The sequence below is a fragment of the Acipenser ruthenus genome, chromosome 32 (assembly GCF_902713425.1).
Source record: "Acipenser ruthenus chromosome 32, fAciRut3.2 maternal haplotype, whole genome shotgun sequence".
Taxonomy (NCBI): domain Eukaryota; kingdom Metazoa; phylum Chordata; class Actinopteri; order Acipenseriformes; family Acipenseridae; genus Acipenser; species Acipenser ruthenus.
This window is the reverse complement of record NC_081220.1, coordinates 12,230,964-12,258,945: the sequence shown is the minus strand read 5'-3', so window position 1 is coordinate 12,258,945 and position 27,982 is coordinate 12,230,964. Positions and strand designations below refer to the sequence as shown.

At 45.2% G+C, this 27,982-nt stretch overlaps 1 protein-coding gene across 2 annotated transcripts in view; it reads right to left on the bottom strand.

Moving 5' to 3' along the window:
* Window positions 1-27,982, bottom strand: part of LOC117395137 (multiple epidermal growth factor-like domains protein 10) — a 47,887-nt gene that overhangs the window by 7,369 nt on the left and 12,536 nt on the right. For both annotated transcript variants that reach the window (XM_059006399.1, XM_059006400.1), the window contains exons 2-16: window positions 17,759-17,872; window positions 15,185-15,286; window positions 14,262-14,362; window positions 12,852-12,944; window positions 9,652-9,898; window positions 8,540-8,645; window positions 7,777-7,913; window positions 6,639-6,851; window positions 6,198-6,372; window positions 5,545-5,665; window positions 4,200-4,363; window positions 2,168-2,270; window positions 1,465-1,611; window positions 1,179-1,313; window positions 622-750 (exon numbers count right to left, since the gene is read on the bottom strand). In XM_059006399.1, the coding sequence (XP_058862382.1) occupies window positions 622-750; window positions 1,179-1,313; window positions 1,465-1,611; window positions 2,168-2,270; window positions 4,200-4,363; window positions 5,545-5,665; window positions 6,198-6,372; window positions 6,639-6,851; window positions 7,777-7,913; window positions 8,540-8,645; window positions 9,652-9,898; window positions 12,852-12,944; window positions 14,262-14,362; window positions 15,185-15,286; window positions 17,759-17,871 (2,086 nt within the window). In that variant the 5' untranslated portion in view covers window position 17,872. The remainder of the gene's footprint in view (window positions 1-621; window positions 751-1,178; window positions 1,314-1,464; window positions 1,612-2,167; window positions 2,271-4,199; window positions 4,364-5,544; window positions 5,666-6,197; window positions 6,373-6,638; window positions 6,852-7,776; window positions 7,914-8,539; window positions 8,646-9,651; window positions 9,899-12,851; window positions 12,945-14,261; window positions 14,363-15,184; window positions 15,287-17,758; window positions 17,873-27,982) is intronic.

Genomic DNA, 27,982 nt, shown 5'->3' with positions numbered 1-27,982 from the left:
GTCTCCCATTCACCCCTCAACACCAGCACTTTCTTTCTCATTGCAAGGCGGAACACAAACAGTACGGGCTCGTAACCATGCCTCCCGACTCCAGCGTTATAAAGGGGGAGCGAACAGAAGATGCAGATTGTGGCCCTTATGCTGGTTGCAGTATTTGCCGCTGAAGCCTGGGGCGCATTCACACTCTCCAGCAGCAGAGCTGCAGGCTCCTCCATTCAGACAGCCGTAAGCACAGCGTAGACCCCAGGACCCTGGAGAGCACGCTGGGGGAGGGGGAGGGGGAGAGGCATGGCTGGGTTAGGGTACAGAGCTAGGAGGGCAACAATACATACTGATCTACACAGTGAATGCACTTGAGAGGATACAGGCAAAGGGAGGCTAGGCTAATCCCTGCTTTACAATGTTAGGTTGTTCTGTCTTTTGAAACTGGTTGAAACTTTTCCATCAGCAACAGAAATCAAATAGTTGAATTGAGACTCTATCAGTCCCACCCATGGAGACTGAACTGCTCCCTCCCTAACCCCCTAAGAGAAAGACTGCTCCCTCCAGTCCAGGGCAGGCTTGAGGCAGGGAGACTGAACTACATCACAATGAAACGCACGGGTGATCTCGTTCACTCACGCTGAGAGCAGTCCACACCGGTCCAGCCAGGGTGGCACTCACACAACCCGTCGGCACGGTTACACCAGGAGTTGTTGGTGCATTTACACACTCCAGAACACTTGTTACCATAGCGACCTGCTGGGCACACTGCAGTACAAAGCAACACACATAGGCGAGTCAGAGGAAATCATAATTAGCTTTCAAGAAAATAATCAAAAGACCAACAACACAAGAAAAGGGGTGCCAGTGATAATGTTGCAAATGCCAATAAGAAGTAAGAAAATGGGTTTTAAAACCTCGGTTAGCACTAATCTAAAACAGGGTCAGTGATAGCAGTGCTAATACCAATAAGATATAATAAAAAATAAAAATAAAACAACATTTGGTTCGCTCTCCTTGAACCTAACAATCCATTAAGGATTTTCCCAGTATCGGTACATCAGATATTGAGAAATATTACAGTTTTAAAACCTTTTTTGCAAACTGTAATTGTGCTTTCAAATGGCAGCACATGATTACATAGTTCATTCTGTTAGTATATATTTAGTGGCTGATGGTTTTTTTGAGAGTCTGACCTTGATTGCAGAGGGGGCCGGTGAACCCGGGGCTGCACTCGCAGTGTCCAGTGACATGGTGACAGGGGACACTGCTGTGAGGACACTGTGGACACTCCCGGCTGCACTGGGGACCGTAGTAACCAGAGGGACAAGCTGGAAGCATCACAACATCACAAAAATCACTGAACTGGACTGCAACAATAATCTATTAGGCTGTGCGGTCCAGTGGTTAAAGAAAAGGGCTTGTAAGCAGGATGTCCCCGATGTCCTATGAGAAGCTGTCTATCCCGGGGGCTTTGCTTACCATGCTGGCAGTGGGGTCCCCTGAACCCAGGAGCACAGATGCAGTTCCCAGTGGTTGGCAGACAGGTGGCGCCATTGCTGCAGGAGCAGCTCATGTTGCAGCTCCGCCCCCAGCGTCCCTCCTCACAGGGCCTGTCACAGCGAGTGCCTGCGAGGGATACAGTATAATTACTGTGCAATCATTAGCATTCATTGCTACTGTTGCAAGATGAGGTGGTGTTGTTCTATTTCATATGTTGCTATGTTTTGTGTAATAAATTAAAAGGCAAGCTTGTAGAAGGGGGCATGATATCTGGAGGTTGTCGGTGTCTGGTACTCTTCTGTACCGATGGCTGTGTCTTGTAATCTCCTGTAGCAATGTATCTTAGTAGCAGGGTGTGTGTGTGTTGTGAGTGTTTATCTTTGAAAATTAGAAGAAATGGAACACAGTTATAAATGAAAGAATTGTTGAAGAATGATGGACCCACAGGTTAGGTATAGAAAGGCTTATTTAGAGCACTTTGTTAGACCAGAGGAAGAACAGAAGCACTGCGACTGCATCTCCGAGGTTGGTAAATATGCACATTTATTGCCTTTTTTTTGTGTTGTATGTGTTGAATGAAGTTTAATAAATAATTGGTATTAAACTAATTGTTGTCCTGAGCGAATCATTCTGTGTTAGTCCATCACAAAGACTTGTCCCAGTTAGAAGCAGCGAGCCTCACCCATCCATGCTGGCAGACACTGGCACTCCCCGCTGACCGGGTCACAGTGATTGGCGTGCTGGCAGTCACAGCGCAGCCCGCAGCTCGGCCCGTGTGTTCCTTCCTGGGGACAGCAGAGACAATCAACTGTTGCATTTCGTATACTAGGCAATCAATTCATTAGGGTTGGTATAGTTTTAGTTCAGAGCACGTTTTAAAAGTGTTGATAGATTATTCTGTATTCTTTTGATGCTAATCATGCTCTTAAGAACATAAGAACATAAGAAAGTTTACAAAACGAGAGGAGGCCATTCGGCCCATCTTGCTCGTTTGGTTGTTAATAGCTTATTAATCCCAGAATCTCATCAAGCAGCTTCTTGAAGGATCCCAGGGTGTCAGCTTCAACAACATTACTGGGGAGTTGGTTCCAGACTCACACAATTTTCTGTGTAAAAAGGTGCCTCCTATTTTCTGTTCTGAATACCTCTTTATCTAATCTCCATTTGTGACCTCTTTTTTCAGGTCGAAAAAGTCCCCTGGGTCGACATTGTCTATACCTTTTAGGATTTTGAATGCTTGAATCAGATCACCGCGTAGTCTTCTTTGTTCAAGACTGAATAGATTCAATTCTTTTAGCCTGTCTGCATACGACATGCCTTTTAAACCCGGGATAATTCTGGTTGCTCTTCTTTGCACTCTTTCTAGAGCAGCAATATCCTTTTTGTAACGAGGTGACCAGAACTGAACACAATATTCTAGGTGAGGTCTTACTAATGCATTGTAAAGTTTTAACATTACTTCCCTTGATTTAAATTCAACACTTTTCACCATATATCCGAGCATCTTGTTGGTCTTTTTTATAGCTTCCCCACATTGTCTAGAATATCTTACTTGTATCATACTCTTTTTTTTTAAACGTTATTTATTTATTTAAAAAGAAAAAAATGGAAGCTGGGACAGTTAATGTAACTTATGTGCTACTTTTTTAATCTGTTATTTGAATATGTTTTCATTTGTGGCAGATAAAAAGTCTGGTCATTTTTATTTTAATGGATTGTGTTTTTTTGTTTATTTAGTCGTTGCCAATGTTTTTTTACCCTGGTTTTTCTCCCCAGTTTGGAATGCCCAATTCTTATTTGTATCCCGGTTCACCGCTGCAACACCCTGGCGACTCGGAAAATGGAGGTTGAAATACGCGTCCTCCGAAACGTGCTCCTGCCAATCTGTCATTTTTCGCACTGCGGATCCACAGCGAAGCCAACAGACCTACAGTGCCGGAGGACAACACAGATCTGAATGGCTCCACTGCAGACCCGCAGGCGCCCTATCAGCCACAGGGGTCGCTGGTGCGCTGTGAACCGTGGATTCCCCTGCCGACCTAAGCCCTCCCTACCTGGGCAGCGCTCGGCCAATTGTGCGCCGCCCCCTAGGAACCCCCGATCACGGTCGGCAATGACATAGCCTGGATTCGAACCTGCGATCTCCAGGCTATAGGGCGCATTCTGCACTCCACACGGAGGGCGTCACTCGGGAGCCCAATGTATTGTGTTTTTTGTTATGTACAGTGCCGTGTGATACTTTGGTATAAAAAGCGCAATATAAATGTAATAAGTAAATAAATAAATAAATATTATATATAAGACATTTCAGATGACTGTATCACATTAATATCAGGGTCTACTACAGTATATATTAAAAAGACATTTCAGATGGCTGTATATGGCTATATATACTATATGGAATAGTCTAACAGGTGAAGTAGTAGGATCTAAAACACTGGGAACATTTAAAAAAGATTCTGTGCTTTTAAATGAGATCCCCCCAGTAAGGGAGAATGGTGTGCTAACAAGGGGTGAGCCTTGATGGGCCGAATGGCCTTTTCTCATTCCCAAACGTTCCTTATGTTTCTATTTTAGGATAACCACTAGCTCATTCTGCCTAAACCAATGGCTCCCTGCAGTGAGCTTGGTCTCCTCTCCTCTCCTCCAGCCCTCGGGCTCTAGTGCACCTCGCCTGGTTCCCACACTGGTGATATAAAGAGCTCTGAACTCACAGGGCAGGGCAGCTGGCAGCTCTCCCCCTGCCAGCCCACGGTACAGCTGCACGATCCATCCAGGTGGCTGCAGGCCGCTCCGTTGGCACATTGGCACGTACCATTGCAGCCGGGGCCCCAAGTCCCCTTGGAGCATGGAGTGGAACAGTCCGACCCTCGCCATCCTGTACATTGAAAAGCATCAGGTTTAGCATTTGAACTTCAGCTGTAAGTAACATTACAGAAAGACTAACCTAGAATAACGAAATAAATAGTTTCAGTGTCTTGCACTGAAAAATAAATCAAAATGGGCTTATATACACATATTAGTATTAGTATTAGATTAGTTTACAGGACTGCAGTGTTGAGTGGAGTTCTCTTTCCTATACTGCTAGAGCGCTCTGCAGTGTTGAGAGTGGAGTTCTCTTTCCTATACTGCTAGAGCGCTCTGCAGTGTTGAGAGGGGAGTTCTGTTTCCTATACTGCTAGAGCGCTCTGCAGTGTTGAGAGTGGAGTTCTCTTTCCTATACTGCTAGAGCGCTCTGCAGTGTTGAGAGTGGAGTTCTCTTTCCTATACTGCTAGAGCGCTCTGCAGTGTTGAGAGTGGCGTTCTCTTTCCTATACTACTAGAGCGCTCTGCAGTGTTGAGAGGGGAGTTCTCTTTCCTATACTGCTAGAGTGCTCTGCAGTGTTGAGAGTGGAGTTCTCTTTCCTATACTGCTAGAGCGCTCTGCAGTGTTGAGAGGGGAGTTCTCTTTCCTATACTGCTAGAGCGCTCTGCAGTGTTGAGTGGAGTTCTCTTTCCTCTATTACTGGTACGCCCTGCAATGTTGATTGGACTTATCATTCCTAGATCAGGATACAGATCTGTGAAGTACTGAAAGAGTTATTAAACAATTTCTAATGAGTCTGTAAAAGGATCAATTTATACTATTTAATGAGTGGCAGTACTTAGATCAATTGAACAGACTCCAGAATGTCTGGATCCATACAGAAGTTGAATTGCATTGTAACAACTGAGATAGTTGTAGCAATACCCTAGTATTACCACAAAGTCCTGTGACATTTGCTCTCAATATTAATCAGTGATTATATATTTTCCAGAACTTCAAAGCGCTTAATCAGAAGGTAAAACGCTATGAAAGTCAAGCAGACAAAAGTTTCGGCCAGTTCCTTCAGTGTGGTATTAAATATCAGTTAAGAGGGTCGGCTAGTGGCTTCAGTGTGGTATTAATATATCAATTGGGGAGGACAGCACCTCCTTTGTGAGAGCTACAGATAAAGGCTCCTGTCAGCGTGATGAGCGCTAACGGCAGGTGGTTGTATATCCCTGTGTTATGGAATGGGTTTCGAGTCTGTCTCTCACCCTCCCTGCAGAAGCAGCTCCCGTCGATGGGGGAGCAGGCCACAGAGTTCCTGCAGAAGCAGCGGGACGAGCAGTTCATGCCGAAAGAGCCGGGCAGGCAGTGGCTGGAGCAGTGCTCCCCCTGCAGGACAACAAGAGTACGGTATTTTAAACTTTCCACTTTGATGAAATGCATGTCAAACTTTGACACGTTGGCTCATTTGAGACCACAGGGATTACTTTTTAAAAAGTCACGAGATGGGATGACTGAAACAGAAAATGATTCAAACAAGAATAATGTATGTCTATAAGTGTCTGATGGCTACCTCTCATAAAGTATAGAGTATTTCTCACGCACTCTTTGAAGTGTCAGGCTGTCTACAAAGAGTGTAAGAAAAAATCCACTCTCTTGATTAGAGGTAGCCACCGAACACAATAATAAACATTAAATCTAAATAAAAAGCAGACGCAAAGCTCATATTAACATACTTCATCTGTTTATATACAACCTGCTGTGTTTGAAACGTTTCGAATGCTTCACTGACTCTGAGTGCAGATCTACACTCTCAGTGACATTATAAGTGTAGCTGCTGCCTGTAGTGTCCAATGGGGTTGTGCCTTGTAGTGATAGCTATAACTGGATATTCCTCTCTGGCGTGCGAGTCTCTCCTCACCCTGTACCCCGGCGCGCAGTGGCAGTGCCCCGTCTCGCTGTCGCAGGTGCCCCCGTTGAGGCAGAGGCAGGTCTCCTGGCAGCCCGCCCCAAAGTACCCCTGGGGGCAGGTCTCGTTGCACAGGAGCCCCGCCCAGCCGGGCCTGCAGGTACACTCCCCCTTCATCGGGTGACAGCTGGAGACAGAGAGCAGGAAGGAGCAGGAGGGAGGGAGCCTGTTAGTGAAGGACTGTAGCAAGATCCCATCACTTTCTTTACTTTTCTGCTTCTTTCTTAAATTATTTCATATTTTAATCTATTGAAGTGTTTTTATTTTTTGCCCTTTGCCCTTTCTTTTTTCTGAATTTTACTTTTTCTTTACTTTCTTACCATTTCATATCTTTCTAATTCTTTTTATTTCCTTTGTTCCTTTCTCTTTCCCCACCCCCCCTCTTTTTCTCACCTCAGAGTGTGTGTGGGGTGGCAGAGGCAGGCCAGGTCACAGTGCACCCCGTACAGGCCCGGCCGACACATCCTCTCCTCGCAGCGCGGCCCGCGGAACCCATGCTCACACAAACACGCCCCGTTGATATGGAAACAGCGCGCCCCATTCACGCAGTCACATGACTCGGCGCAGTCCTGACCATATCGACCCACCGGGCACTCCTCTTGACACCTAAGAAAGTGAGGGGGGGGCAGAGGGAGGGGGAAGAGGCAGAGAGAGGGGGCGCAGGGGGAGAAAGAGAGAGAGAGGGGGAGAGAGAGAGGGAGAGAGAGAAAGAGAGGGGGAGAGACAGAGAGAGGGGGGAGACACAGAGGGGGGCAGAGAGAGAGAGAGGGAGGGAGAGAGATAGAGAGAGAGAGAGAGAGAGAGAGAGAGAGAGAGAGAGAGGGAGAGACAGAGAGAGGGGGGAGACACAGAGGGGGACAGAGAGAGAGGGAGGGAGAGAGAGAGAGAGAGAGAGAGAGAGAGAGAGAGAGAGAGAGAGAGAGAGAGAGAGAGAGAGAGCAGGAGAAAGACTATACAGTTATATATATTACAGGAGTATTCTTGTAAAAGTTTACCACAGTATATTCCACAGTAAATATTTTCCCTTGGTTATTCTATACATTTAGCATAGTTTGCCATGTTTTTGAATACGCTTTACCATACCTCTCTGGGTTATACAATGCTTACCTACACTTTACCATGCTTTCATTAGGCTTTATAACACTTTACTAGGCTTTTACTATGGTATGCTTTTATAAGGGTAATTCTGTAAGGAACATTAAATCAACCAATCACCTCATATTTCTAAAACCAAAAAAAAGTCTTGATCCTAAAGCTGTAGACTTCCTTCGGCGTTAGGTGCAGCTTTAGCTGAAGATTCCCTCTGCTTCTTACTGCGCTAATCATAAATACACGAGGTCTCAGCTGTAACAGTGTGCAACCTACACAACAGTGTGCTCTGTTACAAAACACACTGACTCTATCTGGCCACGTGGGGTCATGTTTTCATCTTGTTAAGAGATCTGTTTGTAAATACACAGACGTTTTGAATAGAGCAATGTAAAAGTGTGTGACGGTCAGAAGGCTCTGGACAATGAAGGCGCGCACTGACCTGTCCCCTGTGTAGCCCTTAGTGCAGTGACAGTGTCCGCTGACCGGGTCACACTGTCCGTTGTTGTGACACAGACAGTCCTGGGAGCAGTTGAGTCCGAATCGCCCTTCTGGACACGGCACAGTGCAGACTGAGCCCTGAGAGACAAGGAGGGAGAGACCTTACTGATTCTGAATCACTGGGACCCTCCAAGACCTGACTTCACTACATTATGAGATCAGTCAGCTACCAGGAAGCGGACGAGCGCTGATGGGTTCCTCTCCTTGGTATACGCTATTGTTATGTTCTTAAAACTTTATATTGATTGTGATATATTTGGGGTGTCTATAATATGAAAATCTTACCCCTGACTACAGTACCATTCTACCAATGGCATTGTAGCCATGCTACCTTAGCATAGAACCACTGCATTGCCATTGAAGACCATTTGGGAGGCGTATAGTTAGCATACTGTGGTACCATTCAATCAAAGGCAACTTCATCCCATTGTAGCTGCACTTGTGCTTCCATTGCTCCATATTACAGAACCATTGCCATTGAAGATCATTTGAGAAGCGTATAGTTGGCATACTGTGGTACCATTCTCTCAATGGCAGCCTCATCCCATTGTAGCTGTGCTACAGTTGCAGTTCAGAACACTTGCTTTGCCATTGTTGTGCTATTGCAATATCATTGAAGATCATTTGGGAAGGGTATAGTTGGCATACTGTGGTACCATTCTACCAATGGCAGTAATAAGCATGCTGGCATCAAACAAACCTACCATCCAGCCTGGCGGGCAGACGCAGCTCCCTACCCCCTGGCAGTGCCCTCCATTCTGACAGGAGCAGCGGGGTGGGCAGCTCCCAGGCTTACAGGGGATCTTGCAGCTAGAGGAGGTGAAGCAAGGGGTTGTTATTGACCTTTAGCCTGCTATTCACAGCACAGAGTTCAAGAGCTGCTATTCAGCTCTACAGCTATGACCAAACGTTTTGCATTAGCTACAACTTTAGGATTGAGACAGAATAAAAATAAAAATAAACTATATATGAACATAATTAGATATTTTATTTAACATTATGTAATCAAAAAAACTTCATAATGATATCGTAAAAATCTGCTGGAAGCCATAATAGTAGCACAGTATTTCACGTTAGATGTCGAAATAAGTATTTCGTTAAGTATGGAAAACTAGAAAGTGGTATGTTATTCAATATGTTAACGTAACATTATTCAGCAGGTTTCATTCGAAGCAAAATTAGTTAATTCAGTAGGATGATTAAAAACTTTTGGCCTTAGCTTTTAGCCATGTGATACTCAGGCTCTCTTTAGGAGAAGCATCATTGAGTGAACAGGTATTAAAGACCAAGTTTCTTTTTGTATTGCCGGTAATACACATCTGTGCACTAGTTGCAGCTGGATTTTACTTATTTTTAATGATCTTAAAAGTGATGTATCTAATTACTGCTGCCCTGAAATGTGATGATTTTTTGCCCATTTTACTGTATCTTTATTGTAATGTAATGTTAAATCCCCCCACGGGGAAAACACTAGCTGGAAATAACCGTCTTTGGCTGATCATTACATTACATACATCTACAGCAGGCCACGACAACTGAAGAGCAGCTCCTGAACTCAGGGGAACGCATCTTAACACAGAAAATAGAAAACGAAACACACGTCTGAGTAACTGCAATAGAGCCACTCAGGACTCAGCCCTCTTTTCCCATTGTCATACTGTGCGTTTATCATAGTTTACCATGGTCTACAATGCTTACCTCGTCAGGGTTTACAGTGCTTACCTATGCTTTATTACCCTTTGCTCTGCTTTCCTATAGTAAGCTGTTTTAAGGAACGGTAAGGGGACAGTGAGGTGGAAGGTGGCAGTGCACTCACTATGTCCCGGTGAAGTCCTCTGCACAGCGGCACTCCCCGCTCCCCCTGTCACACGTGGCTCCACTTCCACACAGGCACTCATACTGACAGCCCTGACCGTAGGTCCCCGGGGGGCAGGGGTCCTCGCAGCGGGAGCCATTGTAACCGTGGAGACAGAAGCAGGCCCCAGACAGCGGGTCACAGCGGCCCCCGTTCTGACACGCACACTCGTTCTGACAGGCTGGTCCCCAGTGCTGCCCATCACAGGCTGGAGGAAAAGGGACACAGGCATCAACTCAACACATCTGAACTGCAGTAACACAGACATCAACTCAACACATCCGAACTGCAGTAACACAGACATCACCTCAACACATCCGAACTGCAGTAACACAGACATCACCTCAACACATCCGAACTGCAGTAACACAGGCATCAACTCAACACAGAACTGCAGTAACACAGACATCAACTCAACACAGAACTGCAGTAACACAGACATCAACTCAACACACCCGAACTGCAGTAACACAGACATCAACTCAACACATCCGAACTGCAGTAACACAGACATCAACTCAACACATCCGAACTGCAGGAACACAGACATCAACTCAACACATCCGAACTGCAGTAACACAGACATCACCTCAACACAGAACTGCAGTAACACAGACATCAACTCAACACATCCGAACTGAAGTAACACAGACATGAACTCAACACAGAACTGCAGTAACACAGACCTCAACTCAACACACCCGAACTGCAGTAACACAGGCATCAACTCAACACATCCGAACTGCAGTAACACAGACATCAACTCAACACAGAACTGCAGTAACACAGACATCAACTCAACACAGAACTGCAGTAACACAGACATCAACGCAACACATCCGAACTGAAGTAACACAGACATCAACTCAACACAGAACTGCAGTAACACAGACATCAACTCAACACAGAACTGCAGTAACACAGACATCAACTCAACACAGAACTGCAGTAACACAGACATCAACTCAACACAGAACTGCAGTAACACAGACATCAACTCAACACAGAACTGCAGTAACACAGACATCAACTCAACACACCCGAACTGCAGTAACACAGACATCAACTCAACACACCCGAACTGCAGTAACACAGGCATCAACTCAACACAGAACTGCAGTAACACAGACATCAACTCAACACACCCGAACTGCAGTAACACAGGCATCAACTCAACACATCCGAACTCGCACATAGAGACAAGGGTGCAAGGTAGTATACAAGTAAATATATGAATTCAAAATCCCCCTGTTCATAATATTGTAAATGTAACGTCATTAATTTGGAGTAGCTTCAATTTTATTTATTCATTTTTATTGTCCCCAAGTTTTGATGAGGTTTGCAATCATCTGAGTGGTTCTTATTGCACTTAATCAAATACTGCGTTTAATTATTATTTTTAAGTTTTATTCTTTGACCCGAGTTCAGGAGCTGCTCTTGCAGTTGCCTGCCACAAATACATGTAACTTAGGATAGATCAGTCTTTACAGAATTAGGAGCCAGCTCCATCTATTTTCTTTTGCTGGCAATACACGGCTGTGCTCTAGAGGGGGCTGGTGCTCCCTAAAATAGACAGTGATTGCAAACATCATAGCAATGTAACTTTTTAATGTCTCAACTGTGCAGTTTTGAAAGACATGCCTGCTATAGCAAAATGCATTTTCACTTTGAATCAAGACCTGGAGGGGGGGGGGGGGGGGGGGGGCCTTTCCGCTCTCCGTGTGACCAAGGAAGTGCAACACTAAGGGCAGCAGTGTGGAGTAGTGGTTAGGGCTCTGGACTCTTGACCAGAGGGTCGTGGGTTCAATCCCTGGTAGGGGATGCTGCTGCTGTACCCTTGAGCAAGGTACTTTACCTAGATTGCTCCAGTAAAAACCCAACTCTGTAAATGGGTAATTGTATGGAAAAAATAATGTGATATGTTGTAACAATTGTAAGTCGCCCTGGATAAGGGCGTCTGCTAAGAAATAAATAATAATACTTATAAGCAAGGTTTGTGCAAACAGAGATGTATTTAAGCGTGGGATTAGATACTGTGCTTCAAAATGGATTTGCTATAACATGTGTTTCTTTCAAAACTACACATTAGAGACCTGTATTGCAGAAGTAAGTACAGAACAGATTTATAGATTTATTTTGTCAGCTATAAAAGCATCCCTTGAAAATGTGCAGAATTTATAAGTGTAGCCCAGCTAATGCAGAGCGGTTCAGGCCAGAATTACATCTCCCTGCAGAATGAACTATAATCCCAGAAATGTCTTCCTAAGTGCAGGTCCCGCTGGAATTGACTGTAATGTGGGAAAATTCCAGCCGGTCGTTCTCCCATCCGAACGGCTAGCTCAGTGTCTGAACATCCAGAAAGTGTCAGGAACGATTACTGCCATGGCTGCACATGGTCCTTATAAGGCCCTGTCCCATCACACTCACACACACAATTACACCGTACATCTGGACTGCTTTAGGGTCCCCAGGAAACACAAATGGGATCACTTCCTATTTATAGATACAATATGGACGATGCCTTTAGGAATGCGTGCTGGTTTCCAGATTTTGTGTAAGCGGTTTAAACTGAAGGTAAAGACTACAGTGCGATCTCCTAAAATATACTAAAGATCTTACTGTAGGAGATCACCCTTAACTATAAAGGACTCGATCGTAAGATATGTAAGACGATGTAAACACAAAATAAATAGTGGTCTCCTGTGCTCAGAAACACACACACAGACAAACACACAGACACACTCAGAAACACACACACAGACAAACAAACACAGACACACAGACAAACACACAGACACACTCAGACACACACACACGCTCAGACACACTCACACATAGACACACACACAGACACACTCAGAAACACACACACACGCTCAGACAGACACACACAGACAAACACACAGACACACTCAGAAACACACACACAGACACACTCAGAAACACACACACAGACCAACACACAGACACACTCAGACACACACACGCGCTCAGACAGACACACACAGACACACTCAGACACACTCACACACAGACACACGCTCAGACAGACACAGACACACACTCACACACAGACACACTCAGTCACACACAGACACACACACTCACACACAGACACACTCAGACACACACAGCCCCCCCGCCCCCTGTGCAGTACTCACCGCTGGAGCAGTCCTCCCCTCTCCAGCCTGGCTCACACTGGCACCGGTCAGGAGCCTGGCAGCGCCCATGGACACACTCCCGGGTACAGCGGGCTGTAGGGACACAAAGAAACAGACATGTGAATACTGTCACACCGGACTCCATCTCAGAGATACAGGCATGTCAATACTGTCACACAGGACTCCATCACAGAGATACAGGCATGTGAATACTGTCACACAGGACTCCATCACAGAGATACAGGCATGTGAATACTGTCACACAGGACTCCATCACAGAGATACAGGCATGTGAATACTGTCACACAGGACTCCATCACAGAGATACAGGCATGTGAATACTGTCACACAGGACTCCATCACAGAGATACAGGCATGTGAATACTGTCACACAGCCCCATCACAGAGATACAGGCATGTGAATACTGTCACACAGGACTCCATCACAGAGATACAGGCATGTGAATACTGTCACACAGGACTCCATCACAGAGATACAGGCATGTGAATACTGTCACACAGGACTCCATCACAGAGATACAGGCATGTGAATACTGTCACACAGGACTCCATCACAGAGATACAGGCATGTGAATACTGTCACACCGGACTCCATCACAGAGATACAGGCATGTGAACACTGTCACACAGGACTCCATCACAGAGATACAGGCATGTCAATACTGTCACACAGGACTCCATCACAGAGATACAGGCATGTCAATACTGTCACGCAGGACTCCATCACAGAGATACAGGCATGTCAATACTGTCACACAAGACTCCATCTCAGAGATACAGGCATGTCAATACTGTCACACAGGACTCCATCACAGAGATACAGGCATGTCAATACTGTCACACAGGACTCCATCACAGAGATACAGGCATGTGAACACTGTCACACAGGACTCCATCACAGAGATACAGGCATGTCAATACTGTCACACAGCCCCATCACAGAGATACAGGCATGTCAATACTGTCACACAGGACTCCATCACAGAGATACAGGCATGTCAATACTGTCACAGAGCTCCTTCACAGAGAAACAGGTCTTTAGTGTATCTATATTAATGATCTGAACACTGGAAGATCTGAATACCCTTACAAACGTTTAGTAGATTTGCACAGTGTTTTTCCATGATTTTCTGATGGTTATGCTATGCAATTACCATAGCTTACCATGATTTGTAATAAAATACCTCTCTGGGTTTAACAATGCCTACCTTTGCTTTACCATATTTTCAATGTGCTTTACTACACTTTGCAATGCTTTCACTACGGAAAACCTTTATAAGGTTAACTGTGTAAAACCTTCTCAGATTTCTATAATGGATGCTAGCCTTCTGGTTTTCTAATCCTGTGCTTCTGAACTGAAGCAGTATGGTATGCAGACACCCCACTTACGAACGCAGGTTTCTCTGCTCTCGTAGTAGCCAGGGCAGCACTGGTATCGCCTCCTGTACGCCAGCTTCACCCCTTGTCTATAGGCTGTCTTGTATGTGATCCTATAGAGAGACACACAGACAGCATGCTTTCAGAACCTGGAACATGTATATGAGGAAATCAGGTGAGCAAGGAACTCACAGTCTTATTGTGATCAAACAACAAGGCTTTTTTTTTTTTCAAAACTACAACTATGGCCAAAAGCTTTGCATCACCTTAAGCTTTAGGATTGAGACATAATTTCTAAAAAAAACTATTGAACATAATTTAGATCTTTTATTTAACATCATGTAATCAAAGAAACTACAAAATGATATGGCGAAAAGTCTACCAGAAGCCATAATAGTAGTACAGTATTTCATGTTAAATTTCAAAATGCCACATTTTTCATTAAGTATATGGAAAACTACAAAGTGGTATGTTATTCAATATGTTAACGTAACATTATTCAGCAGGAGTCCATGAAGCAAAATGTGTTCATGCCAAACTGATGGTGATGCCAAACTTTTGGCCACAGCTGTACATGAAGTTAATACTTTTAGATTTTCTCGAAGGGGTTTTAGATCACAAATGAATTGAATAAATATCACCTGTTGAGCACTTCCATTTGCGATACAGGTCTGACAAGTGCAGTTTTGAAAGAAGCACGTCAAACATGTATTATTTAAAAAAAAAAAAAAAAGAAAGACATCTGCTACTAAATTAAAGATTTAAATACATCTTACACTTCCCTGGTCATAATATTATAACATGGCAAAACAGTTTCCAGATTTCTTTTCTCGTCTTCTAGTCCTTTGTGGCTCATTGCGCGGTGCTGCATTGTCTGACTGAGCCCTGCAGACACGCCAGGCCCTGCAGTGTTCTTCACCTCCCTGCACACTCACTTGTGTCTGGTGCACTTGTAGAAGCTCCAGGGGTCTGCGCAGGGCTCCTCCTTCACCTGGTCAAAGGGATGGGCGTACGACTCCTTCACTGTCGTGGTGAAGCTGCAAAAACACACACAAGTCTATTAGCAGACTGACAAACTGCTTTTCTCAGTGTGTCTGAGCTTAAAAATGTGGTCTGCGTGACACCGCGGGTCACATTTTCATGGAAGAAAGTGTTTAACAGACCTTGAATGAACTGCACATAGGACTAAAGGTCACATGGGATACTACTATGGTATGATATATATGTGTGTGTGTGTGTGTGTGTGTGTGTGTGTGTGTGTGTGTGTGTGTGTGTGTGTGTGTGTGTGTGTACGTGACTAGGTAAAAGGTATCTTATCATATTCATATTGTAATTTTGGTAACTTGTGGTATTCATTGTGAAGTCATTTTAGAGAGTGGCTTATGCAAGTAATTCTATGTCACCTGCAGTACTACAGAATATCTTAGGATACAGAATCAGATATCTCACTAATGGAGCATCGCGTTTAAAGAACGCAATCCTAAATGTTTATGTCTTGTTTTCTGTATGGTAACTATGAAGGAGTTTCCATCGTAATTGCGTGCAATTTGCAGTTTTTAAGCTAAGCGATTATAGATAATCTCTTGCGGAAATCTACAGTTGTTTTGACCGATTACTCAAATGTTCTTATTTTTGTGTCATTGATAAATGGTTCTCTAATGCTTTGTTTTATTGTAACTTTGTTTAATGGAATATTGACTGTGCAATTGCTTTTGTGAATGTATTGCCTGCTTAATTGTTTATGTGGATATTCTGCATTATTGCTTGCTGTTTTTATTTTATGCACATATTATGTATGTTTAATAAATCCCCCTTGTTTTTAAAATAGATTGCTGGTAAATAATTTGCCTGTGTAACAACCTCGATTTATGAACTTTAACGTTAATGGAATGTGGTCTAGTTTATTGCAACGTGTAAATCTGCTATTGTTTTCAAACAGCGATATTGAGAACAGGTTTATACATTATAATAAAATGTGGTTATTGTTTTAAGAATATTAACTGCCAGCTATTCCACCCACAAACGTATAAATAAAGTTGGACTTAAAGGGTGCATAAGGACCTTTTTTTATTGTGTTACATGTTCCCATGTGTTGCTACAACTGTTTATGAGGTGTGTGTATTGTTTTAAAAAGAAAATTGGTACATTTTGACCACTTTTTTAAACCTTTAGATTGCATTCCCTGCCTCAAGATGGCTTCACATGTACCCGCATGGACTTCTCAGAACTACATTTCCCATCCTCCTCCTGCTCACTGGTAAATCCATCTCAGTTACATATGTGAGCAGGAGGAGGATGGGAAATGTAGTTCTGAGAGGTCCATGCGGGTACATGTGAAGCCATCTTGAGGCAGGGAATGCAATTTAAAAGTTTAAAAAAGTGGTCAAAATGTACCAAAAAAAATTAAAACAATACACACACCTTACATAAACAGTTTAGCAACACATGGGAACATGAAACACAATACAAAGGTCCTTATGCACCCTTTAAGAAAGCTGTTTTGCGAATAACATGCTTTTTAAGGACTTGCTTAATTACTCCATTTAAAAACAGTATTTAATTAAATTATTTAAATAGGGCACTTGGATGTTGATTTTAGAGCATTTTACAGCACTGCTAGGAATCACCCTGGATTGCATCAACCACCCATCCATGGTCATCCTGGAATAAAAATAAGCGCTTGATACAATCCAGGGGGATTCCCCAGTGCTGTTATAAATGCTCTAAAAAAATACAGATGTGGCTTATGGGGGTTTTGACTGATCAAATCAAACTCAGTGTGGTGATGAAGGCAATAACCAGAATGTTAATAGACTCTTCACGAAAGTCTTACAACTAAAAAACATGCATGTGCTAGGAATATAATATTTATAGGTGAGGTTCCAAATAGGTAGGGTTACCATATGGCTCCAGATTAATCGGACGCTTTGAGACAGACCGGGATTTCAAAATCCCCCCTAAATTGAAAGTAATTCACGTATAAATGAGCTCCACCTTTGCTGAGATTAATCCTGCTGTGGTGGAATTGCTTGGGCGCAGCAAACAATTCACACTGATCAGCTGCTTCTGATCAGATCTTAAAGAACGAACAGCTAATTTATCGATAGAGCAACGAGATGATGATGCTTTGATTGTATTTGCAGAATAATATGGGCGATTGAATTTTAACAAACAGAAAATAATAGCGGCTGGCTGCAATTCATTCTTGGTATAATACAATTCTTTGACGCGCATGCGGGTATTTAAGCACCATTCTTAATTGTAGCTAAGGATGGTTCATTTACACCTTCATTTATTTCAATTTAGGGGCAAGTTTGAAATCCCGTTCTGTCTCACAGCGTCCGGTTAATCTGGAGCCATATGGTAACCCTAAAATAGGGCACCAGGGCAATTCATCCATCAATCAATGTTTAATTGAGACGAGCAAAATAAAATCCATGAATCTGTTAATTGTTGCATCTCTAGCTCCTGATGTAATTAGATTAGTGGAGTGCTACTGCCCCACTCACCTCTCCCACAGGCTGCACACGTTGGGGTCATTCTGGTTCAAAGGCCACACAGGGTCAAGCAAGGCCGCCAGGAGCAATACTTCAGCAACAAAGCTCTTCATGAAGGAAGCCATCCTACAAGAAAACAGAACGAAACGTGAAATATGAAATACCGGATACTGGATCTAAAATCCGATAGAAAAAATCCATCTGATCCTGAGTTCAAGTCTTACCTTATTCTTTATCTATTTAAAAAATGTAATTTGGAAATGCACTAGTTATAAACTGCAAATGTATCTGCAGCAATGGAAAAGGCCCACATTATTATTATTTATTTCTTAGCAGACGCCCTTATCCAGGGCGACTTACAATTGTTACAAGATATCACATTATTTTTACATACAATTACATTATTTTTTACACATTATTTTTACATACAATTACCCATTTATACAGTTGTTTTTTGTTTGGTTTTTTTTACTAGAGAAATCTAGATAAAGTACCTTGCTCAAGGGTACAGCAGCAGTGTCCCCCACCTGGGATTGAACCCACGACCCTCCGGTCAAGAGTCCGGAGCCCTAACCACTACTCCACACTGATGGAAGTCACTGGTTTGCGGCATACAAGGATTGAGGGAACCCTCGAGCTCCAGGTTCAGCTCACAGAATGCCAGACACCTGTTTTGCAATGTTTTCTAAACACAGTTACATTTAAGTTTAGTGTATAACTGATTGTGAGTATACTACAGCTATAAAGATGTCTGTATTTGATCACGTTTATGTTTCCAGTGGAGTAATCCAAGGCTATTTCAGGATGTGGGACTTGATATAAAAAATACAAAGCAAACAAATGGAGAAAGTAGTATCACAAATGTAAATAAACTTCAGTGGATTTCAGTTCCCAGGCTTTGTCACAGGAAACTATACCCACAGCCTTCCATCTCAAACATCTGGAATCAATTGAGACCCAGGGAACAACTCAAAACAAACAGCTTCTGAATAAGCAGCACCAAACCCCCAGGTCCATAAGAACGGGCTGTGACAGGCAGAATTTCAAAACAATCCGGAAGTCCTTTTGAACCCTGAGCCTTGATGGGAAAGTTCTTCTGTGTTGCTAATGTACTGTACAGGATCTCACAGACCTTGACAGTAGTAGGATATCATCAGTTCACTCTGCTTTTTACTTTACCAAAAATAGCATACAACTATAAGTATATAGAGGTTGTGTTTTCATTCAAACTGCCCCTCTGAGCTACTTACTCCCCCCCAGCTAAATATTGTTCATATCAAATACTCTTCACTTTCTTTCTTTCTGTAACCACTGAGCTACTCAAACCCACAGCCTTCCACACTGCAGCCCAGCGCTTTCATTCTTTCTTTAACCACTGAGCTACTCAAACCCACTGCCTTCCACACTGCAGCCCAGCACTTTCTTCAACCACTGAGCTACTCAAACCCACTGCCTTCCACACTGCAGCCCAGCACTTTCTTCAACCACTGAGCTACTCAAACACACTGCCTTCCACACTGCAGCCCAGCACTTTCTTCAACCACTGAGCTACTCAAACACACTGCCTTCCACACTGCAGCCCAGCACTTTCTTCAACCACTGAGCTACTCAAACACACTGCCTTCCACACTGCAGCCCAGCACTTTCTTCAACCACTGAGCTACTCAAACACACTGCCTTCCACACTGCAGCCCAGCACTTTCTTCAACCACTGAGCTACTCAAACACACTGCCTTCCACACTGCAGCCCAGCACTTTCTTCAACCACTGAGCTACTCAAACACACTGTCTTCCACACTGCAGCCCAGCACTTGCTTTCTTTCTTTCTTTCTTTCTTTTTCTTTCTTTCTTTCTTTCTTTCCTCCTCTAACCGCTGAGCTACTCAAACCCACCTCCTTCCAAAGTTAAATCCAGACACACTAACCACTTTGGACCACCCTGGACCACCTCATACCATCACTTCTGAAACATCTCTGAAACCTCCTAAATGAAAGAACATTTAACAAAGGAGGCTGTGCTCCCTGCAGAACAAACTGTTTCACATTGGAAGCCAGCTCACTTTTAGTTTATAAGAAGGAATTAATTCTGTTGCTGGCTCCTAGTCACTGCAGAAAAACAAGAGAACATGAAAACGACGCTTGTTTCTGAAAAACAAGGTTTAATGTGAGCGTGCGGCTGGATTCTATTAACTGGGGCCGTTGTTGTTGCCTTTGATCTAATTTACCATTGGCTGCTTTTTTAACAGTAAATATTTTTTATGTCACTTTTTTTTCTCATTATGATTTTAAAAAAAACCTCACGTCAAGTAAGTGGGCTCGATACTATTAAAGCACAGATTCAGCATCTGGACTGAATCAGGGCGTTGTCTGCTGTAGAAGCTGCTTAAAAAACGTAAAGGAAAATGTGAGAGCCACACAGTGATGGTAAGACGTTAGGTAAGACTGACTGGAATTGTTTTGTTGTGCTATGTCCTGATGTTTGCAATCATCTTATTCTAATTGCTCAATTACTGTTTTTTTTTCTGTTTTTTTTAAGTCTATGTTTATGTGTTTTCTCCTCAGATCAGGAGCTGCTCTTCATAAACTGAATTGCAAACGCTTTGACTACAGGACTTTATCATCAATTGTTTTTTTAACTAAGTGTTGTAACAGAAGCTGGTGCACATGGCACCCGTGATCTGTGGTGGCCATGCGGGTGTTGCAGGGAATGTTGCCAGATGGAAAATATTAGTCATTATTTGGAAAAGGGTAGACTCGCGGGATGAGAATGTAGGAAAAATAAATGTGCTGCTGCTGGCTGTGAGTTAGTGACTGCAGCAGAGAGCCAAGGAGAGAGGTGGTAGATTCTGGCACTCCGCTACTAACTTGGATGGCACAGTGCAGAAGTGCAGAAACCAAGCACTGCATTATAGGTGTGTGTAGAGTACCAGTCTGAGCCACTGTAACACCCAGATCCTTTTCATATGCTTCATTCCATTTTTCTATCATATACAGTTCCTGGACCCTAAAAACTCCTTTAACTGCCTAGATGGTGGAGGAATCCAAAAGATTTTTAAAGACTAGAAATATGCAGGAGGCTATGTGGTCCAGTGGTTAAAGAAACAGGCTTGTAACCAGGAGGTCCCCGGTTCAAATCCCACCTCAACCACTGACTCATTGTGTGACCCTGAGCAAGTCACTTAACCTCCTTGTGTTCCGTCTTTCAGGTGAGACGTAATTGTAAGTGACTTTGCAGCTGATGCATAGTTCACACACCCTAGTCTCTGTAAGTCGCCTTGGATAAAGGCGTCTGCTAAAATAAACAAATAATTCTGAGTGTTTCTAATTAGTACAATTACTCTTGAATATACAAATATTTCATAATCAAGATTTTTGCAATTCTAGCATTCGAAACAAATGCATTGGCAAGGAATTCTAATTTCCAGTCTGAAATCGCAAAATCAAGTGGTGCAAATCAAGATTATTGTGTACACACATCTGGACTGTATGCAGGGTTTTACAATCAGAAACTTCACAATCTAGGAAGTTGAACGGCTCTTTGGTAGTGTGCTCAACCTGCACTGTCTTTGAATGGGTTACAGACAGGGAACAAATACTTTGAAAAGGATCTTGGTCTATAGTGGTCTTTAAAAGTGTCTCTCCAATATGAGGAGGCAAAAAGGCAAACACAACATTAGATTACCAAAAGTGTGGAACACAAGCCCTTGTAAAAGCTCCCCACACAAAAGCACAGCAAAGTGTTATAAAGCACACTGAGTGCATGGTAAAGCACAGGTAAGCAGTTAAAGGCTAGCAAGTTATGGTAAAGCATGTTTTGTTTTTTTTTGTTTTTTTTTTAAATTTAGTCGTCGCCAATTATTTTTACCCCGGTTTTCACCCCAATTTAGCATGCCCAATTATTATCTGTATCCCCGGCTCACCGCTCGCAACCCCCCCGCCGACTCGGGAAACGGAGGCTGGAACACGCGTCCTCCGAAACGTGCTCCTTCCAAGCCGTCATTTTTCGCACTGCAGATCCACAGCAATGCCACCAGACCTATAGTGCCGGAGGACAACACAGATCTGGCGGCTCCGCTGCAGAGCCACAGGCGCCCTATCGGCCACAGGGGTCACTGATGCGCGGTGAGCCGTGGATTCCCCTGCCGACCTAAGCCCTCCCTACCCGGGCAGCCCTCAGCCAATTGTGCGCCGCCCCCTAGGAACTCTCGGTCACGGTCAGCTGTGACATAGCCTGGATTCGAACCAGCGATCTCCAGGCTATAGGGCACATCCTGCGAGGAGCGCCTTTACTGGATACGCCACTCGGGAGCCCTATTATGGTAAAGCATGTTAAAAAAGACAAACCACAGTAAACTAAGTGCATAGTATAACCATGGGGAAAGCATATGAAAACTGCAAAAATACTGTGGTAAACCTATAACAGAGTTTATACAATGCTCTGGTTAGACTGCACCTAGTGTCCAGTTCTGGTCATCTCACTATGTACACAGACATTAAACTCTCGAGAAGGTACAGAGGAGGGAGCTGATCCCAGGACTTAATGGTATGAACTGTGGGGACAGGTTGAAAGAATCAAATCTCTTCAGCCTAGAAAAACGTTTATAGAATCCTAAATGGTAATGGGACACTATAAATTTAGCACAGAGAATAGTGATACGTTTGGATATGCCGAAAGAAACTTCATAACTTCGATGACAAACTTAATAAACTGAATGTTTTCAAAGTCGTGTCGTTCAAGTGATTAAATGAAAATTAAATGGGGTTTTCAGCAGACTGCTGTGTATCATTCTTCTACTCAGTCTCAGACTGCATTTTCCGTCGTAATCATTTTTTAAAACAATGCATTTCAATTAATAAATAACTGCTGGCGCTACTAATCTGTAGTAAATCAGTTCTTAGTTATCGCTGGGCAGACTGGTCCTGTGGTGTCTGTATTCACTTAAACTAACAGGGTGTCTGTCTGTGGTAACAGGATCCCCTCACCACTACATTCTTCTCAATCAAACTGTTTTTCAAACTTGGGGTTTCAGCTTACAGTAACTGGGAGCTGTTTATCCCTGTTTAATGGTTTACCATTTTACCTTTAACTACAGAAAAGTGTACCTGCTTCTGGCTACAGCACTGCACTAAACTGCACTGCACTGGTCAGTACAACTATTGCAGTGAAAGCACAGCGTTGTGAATTTGTACAAGACTTCATTAACGTCACTGTATTATCCTTGATGTTCGGTCACAAGAGGAGCTTTCATTCAAATAAGAAATATGCTAATCAGTTGAATCTGAAAGTAGATTTTTATACCATGAGTAACTGCTGTACATGAATTAGAAAATAAGGCAGATTTTAGGTTGACTGGTTTAGATTAACACAGATAACTCCTGAAACAAAAGCAAAAGACATTTAAAATGGATTCTCATGTGAAACAACTCAATACTATCTACAAGCTCCTAAATGAAGAGTCTTGAGTTGTTAAATCTGGCTTGGTAACTTTATTGGGCGCGTTTTTCCTTTCTGAATAAATCCTGATGATTTGGATTAAATAGCATTGAGAATTTAGACCTATGTGTGAAGTAAGCAGCTACAGCTATCCCATTTGTGGCAAGTCACCATGCTTTTCTCAATGGCATACTATGCGTTTACCCTGGTTTGCCATTTCTATTAATACACTTTACTATACCTTTACAATGCTTAGTTATGCTTTACCATGCTTCCACTGTGGATTATTACACTTTGCTATGCTTTTAAAACAGAAAACTATTATGGGCATGTATTCTGGCTGGTACTACATGAGGTTGAGAACAGTTGCCTTGCCTTAATCTTGTTTTAAATAAAAATACAGGTTTACTATAACATCTTTTTATAAACTGCACATTTGAGACCTAAATAACAAATGGAGGCGACGACAAGCAAGATTAAATGAAATTTACAGAATTATTATTGTTAGCCACTTTTGAGGACTTTAATTTTTAATCTGACAGTTTCATGACTTTGCAAAGCGCCCCAACCCCTTTACACATGAACACAGAGTCAGTGTGGAGCTGCTGGATCTGTCCTCGGGGCACGGCTACTGTGTGTCAGCGGCTCTGAGCAAACAGGCTCTGTGAGCTCAGCTGGAAACCACAGCGGAGAGGACTGCGGTTTCACAGCTGAGACACAGAGCTGTGCTGTGGCCAGCCAGGCCACACTGACTGCTCAGACTGCAGACACACCTGATCACTGCCAGCCAGGCCACACTGACTGCTCAGACTGCAGACACACCTGATCACTGCCAGCCAGGCCACACTGACTGCTCAGACTGCAGACACACCTGATCACTGCCAGCCAGGCCACACTGACTGCTCAGACTGCAGACACACCTGATCACTGCCAGCCAGGCCACACTGACTGCTCAGACTGCAGACACACCTGATCACTGCCAGCCAGGCCACACTGACTGCTCAGACTGCAGACACACCTGATCACTGCCAGCCAGGCCACACTGACTGCTCAGACTGCAGACACACCTGATCACTGCCAGCCAGGCCACACTGACTGCTCAGACTGCAGACACACCTGATCACGGCCAGCCAGACCACACTGACTGCTCAGACTGCAGACACACCTGATCACGGCCAGCCAGGCCACACTGACTGCTCAGACTGCAGACACACCTGATCACTGCCAGCCAGGCCACACTGACTGCTCAGACTGCAGACACACCTGATCACTGCCAGCCAGGCCACACTGACTGCTCAGACTGCAGACACACCTGATCACTGCCAGCCAGACCACACTGACTGCTCAGACTGCAGACACAGCTGATCACTGCCAGCCAGGCCACACTGACTGCTCAGACTGCAGACACACCTGATCACGGCCAGCCAGACCACACTGACTGCTCAGACTGCAGACACACCTGATCACGGCCAGCCAGACCACACTGACTGCTCAGACTGCAGACACACCTGATCACTGCCAGCCAGACCACACTGACTGCTCAGACTGCAGACACAGCTGATCACTGCCAGCCAGGCCACACTGACTGCTCAGACTGCAGACACACCTGATCACTGCCAGCCAGGCCACACTGACTGCTCAGACTGCAGGCACACCTGATCACTGCCAGCCAGGCCACACTGACTGCTCAGACTGCAGACACACCTGATCACTGCCAGTCAGACCACACTGACTGCTCAGACTGCAGACACACCTGATCACTGCCAGCCAGGCCACACTGACTGCTCAGACTGCAGACACACCTGATCACTGCCAGCCAGGCCACACTGACTGCTCAGACTGCAGACACACCTGATCACTGCCAGCCAGGCCACACTGACTGCTCAGACTGCAGACACACCTGATCACGGCCAGCCAGACCACACTGACTGCTCAGACTGCAGACACACCTGATCACGGCCAGCCAGACCACACTGACTGCTCAGACTGCAGACACACCTGATCACTGCCAGCCAGACCACACTGACTGCTCAGACTGCAGACACAGCTGATCACTGCCAGCCAGGCCACACTGACTGCTCAGACTGCAGACACACCTGATCACTGCCAGCCAGGCCACACTGACTGCTCAGACTGCAGGCACACCTGATCACTGCCAGCCAGGCCACACTGACTGCTCAGACTGCAGACACACCTGATCACTGCCAGCCAGGCCACACTGACTGCTCAGACTGCAGACACACCTGATCACTGCCAGCCAGGCCACACTGACTGCTCAGACTGCAGGCACACCTGATCACTGCCAGCCAGACCACACTGACTGCTCAGACTGCAGACACACCTGATCACTGCCAGCCAGGCCACACTGACTGCTCAGACTGCAGACACACCTGATCACTGCCAGCCAGACCACGCTGACTGCTCAGACTGCAGGCACACCTGATCACTGCCAGCCAGGCCACACTGACTGCTCAGACTGCAGACACACCTGATCACTGCCAGCAAGACCACACTGACTGCTCAGACTGCAGACACACCTGATCACTGCCAGCCAGGCCACACTGACTGCTCAGACTGCAGACACACCTGATCACTGCCAGCCAGACCACACTGACTGCTCAGACTGCAGACACACCTGATCACTGCCAGCCAGGTCACACTGACTGCTCAGACTGCAGGCACACCTGATCACTGCCAGCCAGACCACACTGACTGCTCAGACTGCAGACACATCTGATCACTGCCAGCCAGGCCACACTGACTGCTCAGACTGCAGACACACCTGATCACTGCCAGCCAGGCCACACTGACTGCTCAGACTGCAGGCACACCTGATCACTGCCAGCCAGACCACGCTGACTGCTCAGACTGCAGACACACCTGATCACTGCCAGCCAGGCCACACTGACTGCTCAGACTGCAGACACACCTGATCACTGCCAGCCAGACCACACTGACTGCTCAGACTGCAGACACACCTAATCACTGCCAGCCAGGCCACACTGACTGCTCAGACTGCAGGCACACCTGATCACTGCCAGCCAGACCACACTGACTGCTCAGACTGCAGACACACCTGATCACTGCCAGCCAGACCACGCTGACTGCTCAGACTGCAGGCACACCTGATCACTGCCAGCCAGACCACACTGACTGCTCAGACTGCAGACACACCTGATCACTGCCAGCCAGACCACACTGACTGCTCAGACTGCAGACACACCTGATCACTGCCAGCCAGGCCACACTGACTGCTCAGACTGCAGACACACCTGATCACTGCCAGCCAGGCCACACTGACTGCTCAGACTGCAGGCACACCTGATCACTGCCAGCCAGACCACACTGACTGCTCAGACTGCAGACACACCTGATCACTGCCAGCCAGGCCACACTGACTGCTCAGACTGCAGACACACCTGATCACTGCCAGCCAGACCACGCTGACTGCTCAGACTGCAGGCACACCTGATCACTGCCAGCCAGACCACACTGACTGCTCAGACTGCAGACACACCTGATCACTGCCAGCCAGGCCACACTGACTGCTCAGACTGCAGACACACCTGATCACTGCCAGCCAGACCACACTGACTGCTCAGACTGCAGACACACCTGATCACTGCCAGCCAGGTCACACTGACTGCTCAGACTGCAGGCACACCTGATCACTGCCAGCCAGACCACACTGACTGCTCAGACTGCAGACACATCTGATCACTGCCAGCCAGGCCACACTGACTGCTCAGACTGCAGACACACCTGATCACTGCCAGCCAGGCCACACTGACTGCTCAGACTGCAGGCACACCTGATCACTGCCAGCCAGACCACGCTGACTGCTCAGACTGCAGACACACCTGATCACTGCCAGCCAGGCCACACTGACTGCTCAGACTGCAGACACACCTGATCACTGCCAGCCAGACCACACTGACTGCTCAGACTGCAGACACACCTAATCACTGCCAGCCAGGCCACACTGACTGCTCAGACTGCAGACACACCTGATCACTGCCAGCCAGAGCACGCTGACTGCTCAGACTGCAGGCACACCTGATCACTGCCAGCCAGACCACACTGACTGCTCAGACTGCAGGCACACCTGATCACTGCCAGCCAGGCCACACTGACTGCTCAGACTGCAGACACACCTGATCACTGCCAGTCAGACCACACTGACTGCTCAGACTGCAGACACACCTGATCACTGCCAGTCAGGCCACACTGAGTGCTCAGACTGCAGACACACCTGATCACTGCCAGCCAGGCCACACTGACTGCTCAGACTGCAGGCACACCTGATCACTGCCAGCCAGGCCACACTGACTGCTCAGACTGCAGACACACCTGATCACTTCGGTATCCCCAGGCTGTGAATCAGTCCTGTCAAAGTTCCAGTTTGCAGAGTCGGGTATATACAGTTTTCTCCAGTATATGATGGGAGTGTGCTTGTTGCCAGCTGTGTGTCAGCCTATGGTGTGTGGAGCTCAGAGCAGGGAGGCTGTGTCTCTGGCTCCTGGCCCTTATTGTTTGTAATCTTTCCACTGCCTGACTCCACTGACCCCAAACTAACTAAGCCAAACTCCCAGCCTTTCTTGTCCTGATCCCAGCATGAGCCAACTACAGCTATGACCAAAAGTTTAGCATATATATATATATATATATATATATATATATATATATATATATATATATATATATATATAAATGTAGATATTTTATTTAACATCATGTAATAATAGCACAGATAATAACAGAGCCCATTCTAAATGGACACAGGAACACCACTGTACCAGAGAA